At 43.5% G+C, this 23,290-nt stretch overlaps 1 protein-coding gene across 1 annotated transcript in view; it reads left to right on the top strand.

The window, feature by feature from the left end:
- Window positions 1-23,290, top strand: part of CELSR3 (cadherin EGF LAG seven-pass G-type receptor 3) — a 124,135-nt gene that overhangs the window by 84,288 nt on the left and 16,557 nt on the right. Inside the window, exons 20-26 of the mRNA XM_063292849.1 lie at window positions 11,975-12,158; window positions 14,754-14,903; window positions 15,583-15,763; window positions 15,947-16,114; window positions 20,724-20,850; window positions 22,161-22,367; window positions 23,064-23,238. Coding sequence (XP_063148919.1) covers window positions 11,975-12,158; window positions 14,754-14,903; window positions 15,583-15,763; window positions 15,947-16,114; window positions 20,724-20,850; window positions 22,161-22,367; window positions 23,064-23,238 — 1,192 coding nt within the window. The remainder of the gene's footprint in view (window positions 1-11,974; window positions 12,159-14,753; window positions 14,904-15,582; window positions 15,764-15,946; window positions 16,115-20,723; window positions 20,851-22,160; window positions 22,368-23,063; window positions 23,239-23,290) is intronic.

The following is a 23,290-nucleotide window of genomic DNA, read 5'->3' as shown; positions in this document are numbered from 1 at the left end:
ACCTGAAAAACCACCCGCCACCATGAGAGGACACCGAAGTGCTGCGACTGCTGCCTGGCCAAGCTATAGAGCCTGGGATGAGGACAGAGATCGGCACTACACGAGGGGTCAGTGCCTCTGATGCAGAAAGGAGGGCCATCAAGCAGCTGATTGCCCAAAAGCCAAGGCGGGAGATCGAGCGGGGAAGCCGCCGGCCAAATCGCCCCCCTTCGTGGTGAATGACAGCAGCCAAAGGGACAGCCGACACTGAAGAAGTGATCTACTTCTCAGGAGAGGCTGAAGACAACTCTAAGGAGCCGGTGGGAAATGCCAGCCACCTGCCATGAAGGGCGCCAGCAGGCAGGTGGAAGAGGATGGGCGCAAAGATGCTATGGTCAGTGCTGACTGTCCCACATTAGCAGTAAAAGTGAAATTGGGTTCCCGCACAAAAACTACGGAGGTTTGGGCTTTAGTTGACTCTGGGTGTTCCAGGTGTTTAATTCACCCTGAGCTAGTTGCTGCTTTGGAACTGCCTAGTTTCCCCCTCCAGCATCCTTTGATCTTCACACAGTTGGATGGTTCAACAGCAGGGGGGGGGGGCGGCAACCCATTTCACTGGAACTGTGGCAATGCAAATGGGCAGCCACCGTGAGACTTTAAAATTCGTTGTAGCTCCTGTTGGCAATCCCTTAGTAATCCTGGGGATCCCCTGGTTGACCCATCGAAGCCCCTATATAAACTGGGAGCACAGAACTGTGACTTTTAAAGATGGATTTTACCAAGCTCCTACAGCGGAGATAGTTGCACGTGCGGGGGTTGGAAGGGCAGCAATCGCCACACCGCACCCTGACTTGCCACATTTAGAAGACTTCCCTGCTCAATACCAAGAATTTGCAGACATATTTGGGGAGATGGAAGCAGATCAGTTACCCTCCCCCCACCAGAAAACTGACTGTGCAATAGAGTTGGTCCCCAATGCTCAATTGCCCAAGCCAAAAATCTATCCAATGGCTCAGAAGGAGCTTGAGGCATTATGGGACTTCATTGACAAAAATCTGTCAAGGGGGTTTATTGAACCTGCTAATTCCCCAGTTGGGGCTCCTGTGTTATTCCGGGAAAAGAAAGATGGCACGCTTCGACTCTGTACGAACTATCGAGGGTTAAATTCCATCTCTATTGTCAACAGGTACCCTCTACCCCTCATGAAAGACATGTTAGCTCATTTGTCAAAGGGCAAGATTTTCTCCAAGCTCGATCTTCGCAAAGCCTATTTCTGCATTCTCATAAAAACTGGAGATGAGTGGAAAACTGCTTTTAATTGCCCACTAGAATCGCTGAGATTGCTCTGCCCCTCACTGATTTACTCCATACCAAGGGCTTGGGGGAGACACGCAAAGTAAAAAAACCCTGGGGCAGTGCTGAATTGGATGCCTGAATGCCAGGCAGCATTTGAGAAATTAAAAACCCTTTTCACTGCTGAGCCTATTCTACAGCACCCTGATCCTGAACGCCCCTTTGTGGTCCAAGCTGATGCTTCTGACTCCTCTATTGGGTGTAATGATTGCCAAAACAGGTTGTGGTGCCCTTTTTTCATTGGCATGTCGTTGATAAGTGGCTTGAGCATCGGCTAAAGCTTGCTGTATTTTTGGCCAGGAATCTGCCAACTGTGAGGCCCAATCGGTCGGGGAGGTGGGTGAGGTAGACGGTGGAGGCAATTCAGGAATAGGGACAAAGTCATGCCCAAACACAGTACAGAAGGGCACCGCCCCAGTACTTTGATGCACAGCATTATTGTAAGCAACTTCAGCAAACGGCAGGAGGTCTACCCAGTTGTCTTGTTGATAATTAACAAAAGCACGTAAATATTGCTCCAACGTGGCATTAACAGCCTCAGTATTTCCATCTGTCTGAGGATGGAAAGCCATGGATAACGCCTGTTTAGTGCCCAATAGCTTCATAAATTCCCGCCAAAAGCGTGAAGTAAATTGTGTTCCTCTGTCGGTCACCAAGCGGGCGGGGCTACCGTGTAATCTGTACACGTGAACTAGAAAGAGGCGTGCCAGCTGTTGTGCAGATGGTAGAGGCGCACAAGGGACGAAATGAGCTTGCTTCGAGAAAAAATCCTTAACAACCCAAATGACAGTCTTTCTCTGGCTAGGAGGTAGATCCACAATAAAGTCCATAGAGTTTTCCTCCCAGGGGTGGGAGGGATTGGCCACTGGCTGCACAAAGCCCTGAGGTTTCCCCCCTTTTCGTTTTGCAGTAGCACAGACAGGGCAAGACTTGACATAGGCTTTCACATCTCGCCGCAGGGTTGGCCACCAGAACTGTCGGCGCACTAGATGAATAGTTTTTGTAAAGCCAAAATGCCCAGCTGTTTTATCGTCATGAGACCTGAACAGCACGGTTTTGCGCAAGGTTACAGGCACATAGAGGCGATCATCTTTCCATGCCAAACCTTGCTTCAAAGTAACCTCGCCCTGGTTGTTTTGCAACCAAGTATCCGATTTCAACTCTGCCAGAAGCTTTTGTTGCAAATCTGCAGGAACGGATACATGTATCGCACTAGGACCGGCAGAAGTGTCAGGTTGCTGCGCTCGCGTCTGACTGCGAGTCACTGCTGCTAGTGCCATTTGGGAATCTGTCCAGAGGGTGCCCACCACATCTGGGGCTGTTCCCGAATCTTGGGGTTGCCGCGACAGTGCGTCAGCTAAAAAGTTTTTCTTTCCCGGAATGAATCTGAGTTTAAAATCAAAGCGACTAAAGTACTGAGCCCATCGCACTTGCTTAGGGCTGAGCTTGAGAGAGGCAGTAAGGGACTCCAAGTTTTTATGATCAGTCCACACTTCAAAAGGGTGTGCCGCCCCCTCCAATAGATGCCTCCAATTCTCCAAAGCGGCTTTAACCGCAAAAGCCTCCTTCTCCCAAACATGCCAGCGTCTCTCTGTCTCAGAGAATTTACGTGACAGATAAGCACAAGGCTTTAATTGTCCTTGCTCATCAGCTTGCAATAAGAGAGCACCAATAGAAAAGTCTGAGGCATCGACCTGCACCACAAATGGTCTATCAGGATCAGGGTGTTGCAAGATTGGTTCAGAGGTAAACAGTCGCTTGAGTTGGTCAAACGCCTGTTGACAAGCAGGCGTCCATTTTAGGCGTGTCCCTGGATTCTTTGATTTGCGGGTGTCTCCTACACCCTTTGTTTTGAGTAATTCAGTCAGGGGTAAGGCAATCTCAGCAAAATTTTGTAAAAATGGACGATAGAAATTTGCAAATCCGAGAAACGATTGTAGTTGTTTGCGTGTGCGTGGGGGTTCCCACACCAAAATAGCCTCAATTTTGGCAGGATCCATTTCAATGCCTTTATCTGAAATCCTATACCCCAAATAATCAATTTGTGTTTTATGAAATGCACATTTGGATAGCTTGGCATATAATTCAGCATTTCTCAATTTGGTTAGCACCTGCCTAACCAATTGCACATGTTCTTTCATGGTTTTTGAATATATTAACACATCATCTAAATAGACCAAAACCCCATTGAATAAGTGGTCGTGCAAGACCTCATTTATCAATTGCATAAAAACCCCAGGTGCCCCAGCCAATCCAAACGGTAACACTTTATACTGAAAAGCCCCAAATGCACAATTAAAAGCTGTTTTCCATTCATCCCCCTCCCGAATGCGGATGCGATAATACGCCTCCCTTAAGTCCAATTTAGAGAAGATTCTCCCCCCCCCCCCCCGCCAAGTGAGCTAACATTTCCTTGATGACCAGGAGGGGCGATTTGTTTAATAGGGAGACTGCGTTTAACCCACGGAAATCCGTGCAGAGTCTTAAAGTTCCGTCTTTCTTTGATCTAAAGAGTACTGGAGCACCCACTGGTGAATTGGCTGGTTCTATGAAGCCCCGTTGTAAGTTTTTGTCTATGAATTCACGAAGAGTAGCCAATTCTTTTGGGGTCATTGCATATACCTTTGGTCTGGGCAACTTTGCATTGGGAAGAATTTCAATGGCACAGTCAGTTTTCCGATGAGGCGGCAGCCGATCCGCCTCCTTCTCCCCAAACACATCGGCAAAGTCCTGGTATTGGTCCGGTAGCCCTTCCAACGGTACAGTGAGGGTATGCAGCGTTGACACTGCTGCCCTCCCCACATTGCTATCCTCCTCCTCATCATCCCCAGGAGGGGCTTTATAGAACCCATCTGCAAAAGTAACAGTTTGATGTACTCAGTTTATACTAGGGTTCTGTTGAACAAACCAAGGCATCCCCAGAATGACCAAGGGACCATCCACCAGTGCCACCACAAAGGGCAACTTTTCCCAGTGGCTACCCAGTTGCAAAGCCACTAACGCTGTAGACTGGGTGACCAGTTTTCCCCCCGATATAGATCCATCCAATTGGGTGAAAATCATGGGATGTTTCAACGGGAAGGTGGGTAACTCCAAAGCAGCTACTACATCAGGATGCATTAAGGAACGTGAGCATCCCGAATCAATCATAGCCCCAACTAGTTCCACAGTTTTTGTAGGGGAACCGAGCTTAAGTCTCACGGTCAACGTTGGGAAATTTCCACTCACCGAGACATGATCGCGCCCCTCTTCTTCCACCTGCTCCTTGGCACTTTTTAGAGCAGGTGGCTGGAGTTTTCTGCCGGTTGAGAGGCTTCTTTTTCATCTTGCCCACCATAAAACAAGTCCACATCCTCCACCAGCTCTGCTACTGTCGCTTTCAGCTTCCTCGGTGCCACTGGTGATTTCCCCCCCGATCTGTCTCTCCGTTCCTCTGGTTTCCTGCGGGGACATGCAGCTGCCAGGTGCCCCTCCTTTCCACACCGCAGGCACAATCCTTTGGCAAAACGGCTTTCTTTTTCTTCTTGCCACGACCGTCTTACTGGTTTGCTAGCAGTAGCTGCTGGCCTTGTAGGTTTCCCCATCGCTTGTTGTTTGGGACCTCTTTTAGTTTGAGTATACTTAGCTTGGGCTTGCTCAACCTTTGCAGCCAATTGTATCCACTCATACAGCATTGCTGGGTCGTCCCGTACAACTGCCCATCGTAGTATATCTGGTCTTAGTCCATCTTTGAACATCTCTACAAGGGTGGTGGCAGACCAATCCTCTACTTTGCCGGAGAGTGCTTGAAACTCCAGCACATAATCCGAGACTGATCTGGAGCCTTGAACCAACTCCCTTAGGGCTACCTTTGCTTTTTCCTCAGCTAGAGGATCACCAAAATGCATTTTCATTGCCCACATGAAATCATCAAAGCAATCCAACTCCAAAGCGTCCATGTCAACCAGTCGCACGAACCAGTCTGCTGCCCTCTCCTCTAGTTGGGTCGCGACAGCATTAATCTTAGCCCGCTCAGAACGAAACACGCTCCCAAACTCTTCCATATAGCTGTGTGCATTAGTCAAAAAAAATGACAGCTTTGTAGGATCCCCATTAAACTTCACATTAAAGTCTCGATATCGGACCCGGGTTGGGCTATCGTGTCTCTTTTTTGTTTGCTTAGCCTTTCGTGGCTGTGGTGGCTCTTCCCCCTGCACCTCTGGCGCTATTTCTTGAGCCTCTGCCAGTCGAACTTTCACACGGCTCCCCCCCTCCCGGCTCCGTCCTCTCTCCTTCTGCTCCCTACTTGGGGAAGGTAAGGAGGCTTTCTTTGGAGGCTTGCTCGGCGGGGGCCCTCCCCCCCAATATTTCCGTGGCTTTCCCTGTTTGTCTACTGGGGGAGGGGGGGTGGGGATGCGGAGGTGTCAGGCGAGTCACTACCTTCTTTACCTCCCGTCTTTTTCTTTTTCTGAGTGTCCCTGGTAAAGGTTAACTTTGCCAACAAATCCTCTATGGATTTCATCCTCGCCTCCAGCTGCTGGGATTTCTCCATCTCCATCTCCGTTGGTGTCACTGCTCTCGTCCTTTTGGTGATCTGCATGGTCGGAAACAGCGAGGAATACACCGGCTTGGCTGGGGCTGGTGGCGACCCATACAAGGGTCCCTCCGTCTTCTTGACTACCACTGACTTCACTGCCTTCTCCGTATCGCAACTGGAATCCGTTGCCTCGGAGAGGTCATCCGACCCTGGCGTAAGAGTCCCCTCTCTCCACGGTCCCATGGGCTCTTGTTCCCCACCTCTGGAGAGCTGACTTTCCCCTGAGCCGGTGGTTGAGGTTGGGGCAGTTTCAGTCATCGCTAATTAAACTCCTCACAGGAAACTGGATGGATGCTAGCGGACTGATATTAAAGATTCTCAGCTTTATGTAATGATTGCCTATTCCAATAAAAGGAGTCTCATCAGTAGTTACTAGAGAAAACTAATTTATTGAATGAATAGTATGCAAAGTACGAAGAAAGCTGAGAATGAGCAAAAGCGCGCCAATTACAAACTTAAAAAGCCTTGCTCCTGTTGCAAACCCTCCCCTCAGGCTAGCATAGCAACCACCCACCCCAGACGCTAGCAACTGTTAGAATCGGCCTGAGAAAGTAACCTTGAACAGCAGAGATAACCCAAACATACATTCCAGAAGATCACAAGTCAGCACAAAGGAAATTTACCAGCGTGGCCAGGCAGGCACGCAACTGCAGATATGACATGTGAAACGTTACGAGGAACCATAAACATCGGAACGGGAACATGACATTGGGGCTATTTTGTTGCAGAGGGATTCAGAAAATCACTTAAAACCCTGTGCTTATCTATCCAGGAAATTTTCTGAAACAGAATGCCATTGGCATGTTTGGGAAAAGGAGGCATTTGCTGTAAAAGCAGCTTTAGAAACCTGGCGCCATCTCCTTGAAAGCGCTAAATGCCCTTTCAAGGTTTGGACCGATCACAGGAATTTGGAAGCCCTCCACACCCCATGATGTCTCAGCCTAAACAGATTTGCTGGGCTCAGTTTTTCAGTCGCTTTAACTTCCAGTTAAAATTTATTCCAGGGAAGAAAAACTTTCTGGCCAATGCTTTGTCACAGTTACCTCAGGACCTTGACCAGGTAGCAGATGTGGTTGGGACTGTTGTCACTGAACCACAACTGGGCTTGGTTGCTGTCACTTGGAGCCAGACCCGTGAGCAGGCAACCCCACCCCCAGCCCAGTCTGGGAAGCGGAAAGTGCAAGTTCCTTGTCAATTACAGAAGGACTTTCTCCAGGCACTGAAATCTGACACTTGGTTGCTAGCTAATAGAGACAATGTTTCCTCTGAAAACGGTCTGGCGTGGGTGGAACATCGCCTTTATATGCCTGAAACTTTAAGAGCTGATGTTTTACAACGTTCCCATGATGATAAACTTGCTGGACACTTTGGTTTCGTCAAAACCTTGCATTTGGTTCGCCATCAGTTTTGGTGGCCAACCTTAAGACGTGACGTAAAAGACTATGTTGCTTCCTGTCCTGTTTGTGCCATGTCAAAACGAAAAGGAGGGAAACCACAGGGGCTTCTACAGCCAGTGGCCAGCCCATCCCGCCCCTGGGATGAGATTTCTATGGATTTCATTGTGGACCTACCTCCCAGTCAGAAGAAAACTGTCATTTGGGTTGTAAAAGATTTTTTCTCCAAGCAAGCTCATTTCATTCCATGTGCATCCATCCCGTCAGCCCCACAATTGGTGCGCCTATTTTTCCACCACATCTACCGCCTCCACGGTAGCCCCTCCCGTTTAATCTCTGACTACGGCACACAGTTTACTTCCCAGTTTTGGAAATCATTTTTAAAGTTTATTGGCACTAAACAAGCGCTGTCCACATCGTCCCATCCCCAGACTGACGGTTCTACTGAGATTTTAAATGCCACTCTTGAACAGTTTCTTAGAGCATACATTAACTACCATCAGGATGATTGGGTAGAGTTGTTACCTTTTGCTGAAGTTGCTTACAACAATGCTGTCCATCAAAGTACCGGACAAACCCCTTTTCGCGTGGTTTCTGGTCACGACTTTGTTCCCATCCCTGAACTGCCACAGCCCCCTTCCCGAACATGTTCTGCATCTGACTGGGCTGTTAAACTGTCTGATTCCTGGCCAGTAATTCAACAAGCTTTGGCTGATGCCCAGGCTGCTTACAAATCCCAAGCTGATAAGCATCGCTCTTTACAACACAACTTCAAAGTTGGGGATCAAGTGTATCTATCTACTAAATGTATCAAATCACCTCAACCCTCTAAAAAACTTGCTCCCAATTCATTGGTCCTTTTCCTGTTGTTCAGCTTGTCAATCCAGTTACTGTTAAATTGGATCTGCCTCACAATTTGAAATGCTTGCACCCTGACGCAAGCTTGCTTAAGCCTGTGCACCACTCACCACGCTGGCACCCTCAACCTCCTCCTCCTGCTCCGATTATGATTGATGGCCAACAACACTTTGAAGTCAAGGACATCGTTGATCTCGCAAACTTCGAGGCACCCTGCAGTATCTTGTCCGATGGAAACACTTTCCTCATCCTGAATGGGTGTCTGCTCACCATGTTAACGCTCCTGATTTAGTTAACCGTTTCCACCTTGCTTATCCTTTGAAGCCTGCTGCTTGACGTAGTCTTTATTTTGGGGGGGCAGTATGTCATGTTCAATGATTCAATGTAGTTTATACATCGTAACGTTTCACATGCCATGGTGCTGACACACGTTTCTGTTTGGGAGGGAGCTGCTGTGAGACCTTGTACCAAGCTCTGTTTGTGAAATCAGTACAATGGAATGTGTTTGGGTTATATTATCTGTTCAAGGCCTTTTCCCGCAGACCATCAGAAACCGTTAGGAGCACCTGGGATTGTGAACTTGAGAAGACTCTGCAGGGGGAGGGATTTCATTTGCACCGAGGGTTTTTAGTTTGAATTTGGAGTGCTTTCATCATTCTCAGCTTTCTCTGTGATCCTGCATACTATTCTTTAATAAATCAGATATCTTTGAATTCACACTCATGAGTCTGATGGTGTTTTAGAATAGGCAACCATTACAAATATTGCCTTATTGGCTTCTATTGAAATGTTTATAATAACTTTTTCGTTCAGTAATCTTATAAGCTAGAAGCTGGTTGATTTATCAAAATGTGGTTATTATGTTTGAAGAATTATTGCACACAGAAGCCCTTGAAAAAAACCTTAGTTGCTTATCTATAGACCCTGTTTAGCTCTTGAGTTGCAACTATACACATTCACACACCCTTATTCCTTACCATTCTGCTCTGTGTTACAATTATACACTTAACTAGAATGAACTAGGGTGATGTTGACAAAATGATTTAGCAAGTTGCCCTGGGCTTCCCTAGATTGAATCTGATGCCTTTCCTAGCCCTCACATCTTATTTCCCTGCTTTCCTTCTCTCCTCCTCCATCTCTACTTTTAAACTCTCCTTAGTGTATCATCAAAAACAAATCACATAGATCCCACAATAGTATTAGTTCGACAATAAAATAAACTTCTCTGAATATATAGCTACCCAGTACCATGAGGAAGAGGATGGGTATGATGTGCAGTAATGCCTAATAATATATAAGCAACTTTCCAAAACAAGTTTCTGGAGCACCTGATCTTTTAGTGCATTTTCCCCACTGAAACTAAATTCCAGTAATATTAATTCACTAGGTGTCACAGCAGGTGGCAGAACCCGGTCAACTTTCATTGATTTCAGAAAAGTTAAGGTGTTTTGGATCTCTTTAGTATATGGATAAGAAATCACCAGGAAATTCCACAGCTGTAGAACAGAATCATGCAAGCCATGGCATTCCCTGTGAAACTCTATGGAAGCAAAAGTTGGACTCTGAAGAAGCAGGATAGGAAGAGTATTGATGCTTTTGGACTTTGGGGTTGGAGAAGACACCTGAGGATACCATGGGCAGCCAAGAAAACAAACCGATGGATCATTGCACAAATCAACTTAGAGTTCTCACCCGAAGCACAAATGACCAGGTTCAAATTATCCTACTTTGGACACATTATGTGAAGATCTAGCTCTCTGGAAAAGGCTTTAATGCTGGGAAAGGTGGAAGGAAAGAGAAGACGACGACCAGCAGCAAGATGGACAGTCTCAGTTACAGTGGCAATGAGTGCACTATTGGGAGACATGAAAGAACAGATTAGGGATAGATTGTCATGGAGAAAATCTATCTATGTGGTTGCTGCATCAAAAACTACTTGATGGCACATAATCAGTCAAAATCAATCAATCAGAATAGACTGAGAAGTAAAAAAAAAAAAATCCTGGGAAGTGACAAGCAACCCCCTTCCATACTGTTGCCAAGAAAATTACATTGATGTGTCCATATACTCACCAGGAGTCAAGCTCTATATGAGGCTTTACCTTTGAACCCACAGATGAACCCTGTACGATATTAAACTAGTGGCCATCAGCCACAGCAATTGCTGCAGCATGATTCATCAACATCCTGTTTTTTTCTCCTATGTACAATATTTCTGTGCTGCTGAATGAAGTTTTTGAAAGTAGTTTACAAGTCATATAAAGACATAAAATGCAACTAAAATCCAAAGCAGCATAAAGCCAAAGAAAAATCCAAATGGCAAGATCTGTTTATGATATCTAAAAAGAACAGAAATATTTTAAGATAAGAAACCTGGGAAAAGGACTTAATCTGTTGCCCATCCCAAGCACACTGTAGGTGCCATATAAATTAACTAGGAAAGGGCATTTCACACTTCTTCATCTAGTAGCTTCATTCTATGCCTCATTTGGAATGAACCCCAAGAAATTATTGATTAGAGTAGGCAGTCTGCCCCAAGTTTTAATCCATTAAAGAATAGTTTGATTTTTCAATACGTATTTGCTATCATCTAGTAGTGGCTATGTGGCTTTCTGCAGACCAAATCTGGTAGCTTTAAGTTTCCATAATTTTCAAAGCCTCAGGATAAATATCTATAGGTAAAAAGAAGGATGGCTAGACAATGAGAAATGATGATTTAAAAACACTGTAACCTGATAGCTTGGGTGGTGGTTGTTGCTGTTGAGTCTTTTTTTTTAAGCAATGAGCCTCTTGTTTCCAGTTTATGATTATGTCAACCAATAGATATATTATTTTTCTTTTTCAGACAATATGATTACATGCTAAAGACCAAAACTGATACTTTTTGGGAGCTGCATTTTCCTTTCATTTGGACAAAAGTTTAGAAAGCTAACAATGGTTTTTGTTTTGTTTTTGTTTTTTACAATAAAACTTGTTAAGGCTGTTTTTTTAGCTTGATAGAGTATCCAGGACTTTCTGCCTAGAAAGCTCTGAGATACAATGCTACAAAAACAGTAGCTATGCTGTCCTGAAGGTAAAAGGTTATACAAGTGGGAGAGAGCAAACCTGCCTAATCTAGATTCCTATAGAGCAGTGTTTCTCAACCTTGGCAACTTTAAGGTGTTTGGACTTCAGCTCCCAGAATTCCTTAAATTTAAATTAAAAGTAAATTTCTTAAAGTTGCCAAGGCTGAGAAACACTGCTATAGAGTCTCAGAGGAGATTTATAGGACTAAAGCTCCATTTTAAAAAGATCACCAGTTATAATTCTTCCAAAAACGTAGCTTCTATAGTTTTCTAGGGACCCCACTTTACAAATTAACTGAAGTATTGGGAGGAGGTGGGAAAAGAAATGGTAATTTAGTATCATAACTGGTGTGTGTGAGTGTGTGCAATTTTGTAATATCAACCCAGATATAAATTCCAGCAGTCTAATTGGGCCTATTCCTAGTTAAGTACTACTGGAGAGCAGTGCAATGCTTTGTTACAGCCCTATGTGCAATTAATGTTGGAAATTTAGAAGCTTTTCATCACAGGGCCTGGTCTTGAGACCAGGACAGAAGACATATGAAGCTGTTGAATCTTGTCAGGGCCAGGGGGGAAGCAGGGTGTGAATGCCCCTTGAGCACTCTCATGAAAGAAAGACATTATATCTATATATTTTTTTAAAGATTACAGTATCTGTCTATATTGTCTCTGTGTGTATTATGTGTGGTTAAAGGGGGAGGGGGAGGTATACTGATTCAAATCTACCTAAACATTTATTATCTCTTTAGAACTTGCTCCAAGCTGGCAGCTCCGTGCTAGCACTGGAAAACCAGGAGCACTGGGATACACTGCTGCAAAATGATCAGGGCAGTGCAGGTCTGATGGAACAACTGAAGGACTATACGGGGACTTTGGCCAGCAACATGAAGCTCACCTACCTCAATCCTGTTGGTGTGGTGACCCCCAATATTGGTAAGTAGAAGCAGGGTCAGGAGAGGAAATCTTCAGCTGGTAACTTTGAAAGAATAGCTCATGGATCACTCTTGAGGTCAGGATGAACTGATTTTGCTTCTCTAGCAGCCCATGATTGTGGAACTCTTCGCTGCCAGCAACTATGGATTTGCTGAGCAGTTCAAGGCTAGGATATAAGAGCCAGTTTGGTCTAGTGGTTAAGGTGCTGGGCTAGAAGCCAGGGGTCTATGAGTTTTAGTCCCACCTTAGGCATGAAAGCTGGCTGGGTGACCTTGGGCCAGTCCCTCCCTCTCAGCCCAACTCACCTCACAGGGTTGTTGTTGTGGGGAAAATAGGAGGAGGAAGGAGTATCAGGTATGTTCGCCGCCTTGAGTTATTTACAAAAATAATAAAGGCGGGATAAAAATTAAATAAATAAATAATAGGACTTTCAATTCATAGGAGTTCCCTGCTCTCTTCTCTCTTCTGCTCTCTTCTCCTTGCATTTTTATCACTAGTGAGCAGTTTTATGAAGGCCCAGTCATACCGGACCCTATCCCAGACAAGGTTATCATTTGGATGGGACTGGAAAGAAGAAGCATCTCAACCAGCTTCTAGCACATGCTGTGAAGGGCAGTTAGACAGTGAGGCATTCAGGAAGAAGGAAGGCTTGGAAGGGAAGGGTAAAGTGACAGCCACCCCAGCTAAGTGGCAATGGCTCCAGCCAGGTGGCACGAATCAGAGATACTCCCTTACAGTTTGTGGCTATGCACATGGGACTGCCTCTGGTTTCCCAGCCTGATTATTTGCGAAGTGATGTTGTATAAATGGCTTCCACAGGACATTGCTTGCACTTTACTTTAGGGAATTGCTCCCCGTGCTTGCACTGTGGCACAAGAACACTTGATTTCAGAAGCTCCAAGGCATATGCATCCCTCATATAGAACAGATAGATGATACATTCATGGCAGGACCCAGAGGAATCCACAGCGGAGGAGGGAAGGAAGGCAAATGACAAATGCAGCACTGTGCCATTGTAATGCAAGTTCCCCTCCTTTTGTACATGCATTGAGGTATTGCACACATGTATGAAAGGGACAGAGCCTGTATTACAATGTATTGCAATGATGCAATATTTTGATAAATGCCTTCAATTTTATATGCAATGCCAGACACCTCTGGCATTGCATTTAAAATTCAATTAGTGAATTGACAGGGGACTTGGGCACATTTCTTAACCTGCATGAGAATGCTATTTCTTCTTAGTGTTGTGGACAAGCATCTGCAAAGTAAGAGTCACTTCCAGAGTTATTTTAAAACATAGATGCGTACATATTCACACCTAACAAAAATAACCCACTGGGGTAGTTTCAGTACTCATACATAAAATGTTCCTGAGCAAACCACAGTCTCACACATCTCTCACATCCTGTGCAAAAATGCTACCCCTGTCCCTGACTCTCCCCACCCTCTACACATCTGCATGAATCTGAGTACCCCCACTGTACGCTGCAGTCTGCCTTATTAGAGAGCTGGATTGTGCAGAAAACTGGCCTCATGTCCAAGCAATACAAATACCTCTATCCTTTAGACTTCTGGCTGGACATGTGGAGATCAGGAATAGTAGGGTCCAGGGGTTCGTGCATGAGAATGCTGATCTCTCACCACACAGACTGGAAATTCTTTCATTTCCATTTTTGCTGAAATTCTTAATTGACTACAGGCAAGTTCTGTTTGGCCTGTTTAAAAACATCAGCACAAATATTCATACACACTCTTGTATAAGTTCCTGAAATATAAATATTTTTGTGCAGTTTTTCAAGTGTGCACAATTCTTGCAAGTTCTTTTGATTACTTCTAGGCACATTTTTTAAAAAAACATGACATGTTTTCTCCTACTTTGGAGCTGTGAACTGGTTAGCTATGCTTTGAAATGAACATCTTTTGTGTGACCAGCAGTTCAGTGTATCATGTATATTTTAGGTATATTGTTTTGTGTAATAATCCTGATTCAATGAATTTTCTCTTATGTTTGTGTGGCTCTCTAAGATTAAGAAAGCACTTTGAAAAGTAGCCTGAGAACATGGAATATACAGGTAGCCCTCACTCAATGCCCAGAATTGGGACCATTGATCAGTGCCACAGTTGCTAATCAAAACATCACATGACCGTGACAGGCTTATGACCTCACTTCTCCTTCGGTTGTTAAGCAAAGCATTATGAGACAGTCACTTACAATTTTACTTCTGCCTTCTCTATTAACTCTGCTTGTCACAAGCCAGTTACAAAGCACAAAAATGGAGATCACATGACTGTGGGATGCTGCAATGGTTTTAATTTGCGCCAGTTGCAAAGTGCCTGAATGGCAATCGCATGACTGCAGGAGGATGTGGGGATCGGTCACAAAGCTATTCTTTTACACCATTGTAACTTCAAACAGTTGTTAAATGAGGCATTCAGTAAATGAGGACGACCTGTTCTTCATAAAGAAAAGAAGCCAGTCATTTCTACCTGCAGCTTTAGACACAACTAAGCTATATTTGTTTTTAAGTCAGAAGCTGAAAGTCTCTCTCAGACCTGATGCCTGAGGCCTCTTTTTTCCTCTTTCTCTCACAGTGCTCAGTATTGATCGCATGGAGAACCACACCCATCTCAGAAGACGCTATCCACGTTATCACAGTACCCTCTTCCGTGGCCAGGCCATGTGGGATCCCCACACACACATAGTTCTCCCCCATTCCATTCTTACCCCCCACAAAATAGAAGGTGAGTGACAATTTCTTCTGAACTCCAGGCCTGGTCCAAGGGAACTGCAAGGCATCGCCTCCTTGCCCCCATCCTTCACAAAATTTGCTTTAGAAACCCTGTTTCCTTTTTTCTTTTTCCACTATTCTTTGGGCAGTGCCGTAGAGGAAGGACAATGGAAAGATACATTCATCATTACAGAATTTCCAGTTGAGAGCTTTCATGTCTCTTTTGGAGGCTGAGAGCAAGCTGTGACTTAATTTCTTGCAAGGATGATTAATAGCTCATGAGCCATTAGAGAAGGTCCTAGTTGAACTGCTGGCCCTCACTGGGAAGCACCACCTACTCAGCCTTATAGCATTCATTCAGGGAGATGGTGCTCCAGGGCTTTGAGGGAAAAAAGAAACCCTTATATTTTACTTCAGAATGGCTGAATGTGGCCTGTTATGCTCCCAGGATACAACTGAGATCTGAAAAAAAGTAGCCTCTCCCACCTGGAACCACCCTCCAGATATGTTAGACTAGATCTCCCATCTTCCCCTATCTGACACATCAGGAGCAGGCCGGTTGGGGAAGGCTGATTTAAGACTCTTGGGAGATAATGTACTGGCAACCTCAAGTATTTCCTTCCTTGGCCTTTGTCTTTCCTCAAAGGCAACTGTGCTATCGATTCCTTCTTGTTTTGCTGTCCCAATTCCAGCTCCCACCATGACAACAGCTGCATCAGTTAACACCAGGACCAACAACACAATGGAAAGTCCTCCCCCAAAGCATTCTGTGCAAGAACCGGAGCCTGCTGTCACTATCCTCATTCTCATCATTTATCGCACTCTTGGTGGGCTTTTGCCTGCCCGCTACCAGGTGGATCGGCGCAACCTTAGGTACTAGTCATTCCTTCTCTCCTGAGCTCTTTGTAGCCTGACACGTTCTACCAACTTTAAATGCCTGCTGTTTGTTTTATGGATAAAAGGCCACTTGTTTGTGCTCAACAGTATCTCCTGTTGTCTGAAACAATCCAGGCTTGATGGTGTTGCCAAGTAACAAGGCTTCTTGGTTCCATACAGGTTGCCCAAAAACCCTGTGATGAACTCCCCCATTGTGACTGTATCTGTGTTCAGCAACCACACTTTTCTCCAGAACAGCCTGGAGGAGCCACTCCTGCTAGAATTCCGCCTGCTTGAGACAGCCAACCGCAGCAAGCCCCTCTGCGTTCAGTGGAATCACTCTAGCCAGTAAGTTGACTGTGGCTCCGGTCCCTCTTTCATGGGAGCTGTATATTCACGTACCTTCAGGATTTGGGGAAAACGTGCAGGGCCCGTGGAGCAGATTGTTGTCCTTCCAGATAGAAAGCTGAGGTCCTACTCTACTCTTCCCCCTGCCAGTCTTTTCCAGATAGGTTGGAATACAAATTCCGTTGCTCACAGCTAACGCATGGATTGCTATATTGAATGGGTATTATGGAAATGGTAGCAGGTCTGTGGAAAATGCCTGTCACTGAGTCCTCCTCTCCTGCAGTGCCCCCAGGTAATTCATACCTTCTGAGTTGAAAAAACATACCGTAAGTTTGAATAATCTACAAAGAATGAGAAGGGCTGTGTATTGGGACTCATAGCAGGGCAAACAGGCTTCAGATTTCCAGTGTCTGTACAGAGTACTGATAACAGAAGGAGCTGGAAATCCTAACATGGAAAAACAAATTTGGCCATATAGATATCACAGAAATTTGGTGGGAATTATGATACTAATTGGAATGTGGAACTCAGAGAATATTACCTGTTCAAAAGAAATACAGGTAGTCCTTGCTTAACATTCATTTGTTTAGTCATGGTTTGTACTTATGATGGTGCCAAAAAAACCGACTTAACAACTGGTCCTCACACTTATGGCCATCACAGCATAACCACAGTCACATGATCACGATTTGGGAACTTGGCAACTGGTTCACATTTATGACTGTCACAGCATCCTGTGGTCATGTGATTGCCATTTTCAACCTTCTCAGCTGGCTTCTGGCAAGCAAAATCAAAACCGCATGATTCGCTTAATGACAGCTACAAAAAAGGTTGTAAAGTCAGGTTAGATTCACTGGAAAAGTTCTTTAAAATTCAGGGAGAAATTTAGAGATGTATCTGCCTTGAAAATACCCCATGTCATTCATATTGAACTATATAGCACGGTCAAACATCAGGAGCTGACCACAGAAAATGTTTTATAACATTTTGTATTATGTCATAAAATGTTTTATGATAATTTATGTCATAAAATGTTTTATAAAATTTGCCAAGTTTCTATTCCATGGTGTCATGGATCCTGGATTTTGGATGCATTCTGTAAGTTAGCCCATTTGAGGTACCTTGGTTCAAAAATTGTTGCCCTGTGATGCACTGTTTCGCCTAGTTAAAGGTTACAAACAGACAGGAGAGTTTTAGTAGTGTATAGATAGATAGAAACAGAGGCTGGTAATGAAGGAGTACAAGCTGCCAGGTCAAGTCTGTAACGACAGAATTAAGAAGGCTGAAGCTCAGAATGAGGAATTATAATCATTTTATGTATTCCATCCATTTCCAGACTGATACAGATCTTTTGTCTACTTTAAGCTTCTAAAACAATTTTTATTGCTCTGAACATGGAAAAATACTGGAAAAATGGAGAGAATTCTATTGGCTTCTAGATTTAAACAAGTGAAGTAATGCAACATTATACCATTTATTTGGAATGCAGATGGAAACGTCTATACAGATTTCAGACTAATTAATTAACATAATGAATTAAATTGAAAATTGAGTTTTATTTCAGTCTGTATAATAACAATTATTTATCAACAGAAAGGGAGATAGATTTGTTTTCTTTTGTTTTTTAAAGGATTTAAAAAAAAGATTTGTTTTGGAATTCTGTCTCCTATTTTACTAGAGGGTTAGAGCAGACTGTCCCCACCACCACCACCAATAAATTCCTACCCTTTAGTTTCAGTAAGGCAAATCATGGCTATTTCCAAGTTGGAAAAGGACTCTTCTTGCCATAGACCTATTTTCTTGATAAATATCGATGCTAAGGTTTTAACAACTACTTTGGCCCAGGCATTATAAACTATTGTTTTAAATATAGTGCACCCAACTCAGACTAGGCTTTCCTAGGACCATCGAGCTCCTGACAGTATTAGACTTTTAACTGATGTTCTACTTCAATTCATATAGACAAAACCCAGTAGCTCAAATTTATTTGGATGCTGAAAAAGCCACTGACATGGTCTTCTGACAGTTTTGATTTACTTTGGGTTTCTTCGAAGTCTTCCGTTTTGGATTCATATGATTTATTAATCCTAAATCACAGGTGATTATTAATGGTGTGCCTCATCCTTGGTTCAGTTCATATCAAGGTAAACACCAAGAATACCCCTTTCTCCTTCTTTCAGATTGGCTTTAGAACCCCTTACCTGCATTATTTGAAATTGTGAAAATATCAATGGAATTAGAATTGGTGAGAGCAGAGTATAAGATCTAATGATATGCTAACGATATGCATTGTAGACAGATGAGAAACTCTGTTACTAATTTTATTTCACTAATACATGAGTTTGGTTATGATATAAAGTGGAATAAATCAGATTTGCTATCACTGGGTCACAGTTACAACCTAGTAAAGATAAGGACCAGGATTTCTTTATTTAGCATGGTGTAAGAATTTGAAATGAAGGGATACTTATCAAATTTGCAAATTGAATTAAACTAGAAGAATTCATTAATATATCAGAGGACAGAATTTCAATTCAAAATTATCTTGGCAGGCTTAAACATTAACCCAAATCTAATAGTATGACATTATAACTGTCCTAACAGTCATGACAATAACAAATGTAAGATCTTGCAACTGGACAGAACAAATCAAATACATGAGCACAGTATATGGGAGACCTAGCTTGGTGGCAGTACATGTAAAGAAGGATTTAGAAATACTAGTGGACTACTAGCCAAACATGGGCAAGTAACTTGATGTAATGCAGCTAGAAGGTTTATGCAAGAATCATCCATCTGAATATTAGGAAGAATTTCCTGATGAAAAGAGCTGTTAAACAGTGAAATAGTCTTCCTAGAACAGCATGGTAGAATCCCCTTACTAGAAGGGTTCAGATGGAGGCTAGACAAATATATCAATTATGTTTTAATAGAGTGTAACGGATTGTGGGAATAACTTTGGGAGACAGGAGGAATAGCTGCAGCCTAGACAATGGTCAGACAAAAGATATCTCAGCCCACAGAATGAATGGATGTGTGGAAAGCATCTCAGAAGGGACCCTCCCTAGAACTAGTCTCTAGTGCCTAGTCCCTGGAAAGAAAGGCAAGGGAGGGGAGAAGTGCTTTCAGACTTGCAAGATTGTTTTACTGTAACCATACAATAAAGGTAGTGTTAGTACTCATGGTTTTGGTTTTTTGCCTGGACTACTTCAAAGGGCTGACAGAGTTTGAACCAGATGATCTAATGGTGCCTTCCATGCTTACATTCTATCATTCTGTGAGATGATGTCACGGCCAGTTCTGACTCAGAGGAGTCTGAGACAGAGGATCCTGTTCCAGGGGAGATGGTTGGATCTCAGCCTGAGGAAACTCCCAGCACTCAGTCACTGAGGCTGATCCACCCAACAGTCACCCTAACCCTAACCCTTCACTCTCAGAGGATGAGGAATTGGAGCTGGAAAGATCACCAAGACCCAGGAGTGCATAGTGTGCAATGGAGAGCAGAGCAACAATGTTCAGCACATCTCCTTGCATGCCAGAGGCATTCTCAGCCTTGATTGGCTTCACTGGCATGGGTTCTATTTAGGAACAACTGCTAACCTGGCTCCCTTCATTGGGAACAACTGCTCCATTTACCGGCACCTCTGTCTCTGTCTGTCACACCCCAAACTCTTGCTTGTGGAAACTCTGTTCCTTTGGACCTGGTCCAGCTGACAACTTACCAACAATGCTATGACCTCTGGAGTGTGTCCTGACAAAGTTTCTGCCCACTGCTTGGACTTTGCTTATTGGGAACTTGCCTGTACATTTTCTAACGGATTTGGGCCTGCTTGAGACTGTGCATGATCTGCATACATGCCCCGTCTGCTGCTGCTGTAATTGCTCAACCAGAATAAAGCCTTTTGAGCTGTGCTCCTTTGCATGTGTATGTGTGTGAGGTTGGGACAGGACAGACAATATTGAAAAAAGAAGGTTTCCTTTATGATTAGGGAGTGTGAGTATGGCATTCGGGTGTGAGTGATCATCACTAGATAAGTTGCATGTGAAATACCCAAATATAAGTAAGTACTTTATGTGTCACATTAACACAGATGTCATTCTTTAAAAAAATGTTTCAGTTCATACAAGTGTGCATTATTTCTTGTCATTTGAAATAATGATCCTCATTTATTTGTTTGTTTGTTTATGCATCCCAATTTATACCTGAGGCAGCTTTTCAAGCAACTTACAAGATTCTTTCAGTAAAGTCGTATTTTAAGAATAGCATCAGGAACTGAGATAACATAGAAGTAAGATATTGGTTCTCTTTGGTCTCACCTGTGAAATCCTCACTGTTGAGAAAAAAATAAACCCAATTCAGGCATCTGCAGGTGGAGACCTCAGTTCCCAGCATTCCCCAGACAGTTGAAGTCTACACATCTTAAAGTTGCTTAGAAACACTGGCTCAGCCTATGATAATGAAAACCACATCTGGCGTAAACACAGTTATTGTCTAACGTTCATCACAGTATCTCTACAAGTATCTGTATGTTAGTCTCTAAAAGAAAACGAAACTTTAAGACTCTTTCCTTTGAAGCCTATATTTTTATGGATTTCTTTGTGACTGCAGGATTGAGCCCACTGGCTTCTGGACCGCACGGGATTGTGAACTTGTGTACCGAAATACCACTCATGTCCGCTGCCACTGCTCCCAATTCGGTACTTTTGGGGTGCTGATGGACAGCTCCCACCGAGAGGTAACGAGGTTTCTTCAGCAAGGACCGTTTGCTCTTTAGCAGCAAGTGAAAAGGTCTTCTATAGGGGTGAAGAAGCCAGCGAAGAAAATGCCACAGTAGGGTAGTCACAGCATATTTTTGGCTCCTCGTCTTATTGCTCATTGGGTGTTGAACCAAATTTACTGCAAAGGACGAGAGAATGTGCAATTTTTTCTCTCTCCCTCTGTTTCTTATCATGTGATGTCAGACCATTTTTCATCCCAGCCTGTTTACATCTCATATTATTACAGGATTGGGAGGAAAGTCCTTAGCACAGCTGTTTAAGATCAGCGGGGAAAACGGAATTCACCTCTGTTCACACATTTTCACTTTTGGTTATAAAATCAGAACTTTGTGTGCATATCTGCTTTATATATAAATGCCATGTTGTATCTCATTTGGTCCTAAAAGAACATGGGCTATGATAAAAGAACATAGATAGATAGATGGTAATTTAAAAATAATTTTAAGGAAGGTATATGTAAGTGTGTGTGGGGGGGGAATAACCTCCAAGCAACTTTTCCCTCATCATTATGAGCAGAAGCAATTATTAGCACACTTGCCAAAACTTTTATCATAACTTGAGTCTGGAATTATACGTTCCCCTGGGTTTTGTCCTTTTGAAATTGTGTGTGTGTGTGTGTGTGTGTTCTGATCTGTCCTGACTATCTTTATATATGTTGCTTTTTATTCTTGAATAGGGCAGACATCTGCATCTGCAATGTACGCTCTGTCATGTCTAGTTCATTTCTTAGAAAGACCACAACTGACACTTTTGTTCTGCTTGCTGCATCTATCACCATTTATCATTCTGTGTGATGCATATGTATTTTTCATTTGCAGAGCTGTTATCAGGCAGAAAGTAGGGATTAAAACATTGTAAGCAAAACATACATAGATTTATGCCTCAGCAGGTGGCAGGATATACTTGGCCTTTTCTAGGTCCACTCCCTAAACTGCTTCAGGCCTGGTTAGTCCTTGGGTGGGAGTCTACCAGGGAACATCTAGGTTATAAGCTGGACTGAGAAGTCAAAAAACACAAAAGACAGTGATAAACCACTGCTATACCATTGCCAAGAAAACAGCATGGAGGTATCCCTGAAGTTGCCAGTAGTCAAACCTGATTTGAAGGAAGCATTACCTTTTAATACAAAGTTATATTTATATAGTATTTTGATGGATTCTTTTCTTTTTTTATTGTGACTAATGATCTTAAGATGTTGGTGTAATAGACATCTGTGGGGCTAGGAAGCTACCTGACTTATCCTCCTGTGTTTGGTTTTTCCTTACAGCAGCTGGAAGGAGACTTGGAGACACTGGCCATTGTGACCTATTCCTTGACATCTCTTTCTCTTCTATGTTTGCTGCTGACCTTCTTCTTTCTGATTTGCCTGAAAGGGCTCAAGTCTAACACTCGGGGCATCCATTGCAATATTTCTGTCACTCTCTTCCTCTCTGAGTTGCTGTTCCTCTTGGGTATCAATCATACTGAAAATCAGGTGAGACAGGACAAAGCGGAGAAGCAAAAGCCCTGAGGGGGACATCTTTGGAAGCAAATGGGAGCTTCATTGGGTGGAAATCAAGAGGCCTAAGAAGAACTCATCTGCCAGAACTTGAAAAGTAGGAAATTAGGGTTATAAAATAAGTGAGTCAGGGACTGGACCAGCCCTTGTGCTAATTAAACGAAGTGTCCATATATTGAAATGTCTACATAAATCTGCCAACACATTCCCAGACTGTGCATGTAATCTTATTAGATATTTAATTTATTAGATATTTTGAAGTATCTAATTCAGTATCCAGCAGTCTCTGTAGAAAGCTGTGATGGTGCCAAAATGATGACGTTTGTGATGATATCATGCACAAATGTTGTGATTATGTACTTGCAGTTTGATGTTTGACACAAGTACACAAGTCATGACACACGTTTGATCATTTTCCCCTCTTGCTCCTGATCCTCTTCTGTAGATGTCAGTACCAAACAGCACACTCTATGCAACAGTGACAATCACATTAGTGAAGCAATTTAGATCACAGAGAATCTGGTACTGAAATCTGACAGAACGCCCCCCGCCCCAACCCAAAGGAAAATTTAAGAAAAGTGTTTTATAATATTAATTCCAGAACAAATTAGTCATCTAGAAACACGATGTTTTAGAGGACCTCTTTGGATGGTGTTGTTTTTACTTTTCCAGTTCCTCTGCACTGTGATCGCTATCCTACTGCACTACTTCTTTCTCTCTACTTTTGCTTGGCTCTTTGTGCAAGGCCTTCATATTTACCGCATGCAGACTGAAGCTCGCAACATCAACTATGGAGCTATGAGGTTCTATTATGCCATTGGCTGGGGGGTCCCTGCCATAATCACTGGTAAGTACAGATGAGCTTAAAACAGAACAGCTTTCCCAAGCTAGCACACTCC

Source organism: Candoia aspera, chromosome 2 (genome assembly GCF_035149785.1).
Source record: "Candoia aspera isolate rCanAsp1 chromosome 2, rCanAsp1.hap2, whole genome shotgun sequence".
Classification (NCBI taxonomy): domain Eukaryota; kingdom Metazoa; phylum Chordata; class Lepidosauria; order Squamata; family Boidae; genus Candoia; species Candoia aspera.
This window is presented reverse-complemented; position numbering and strand designations above follow the sequence as displayed.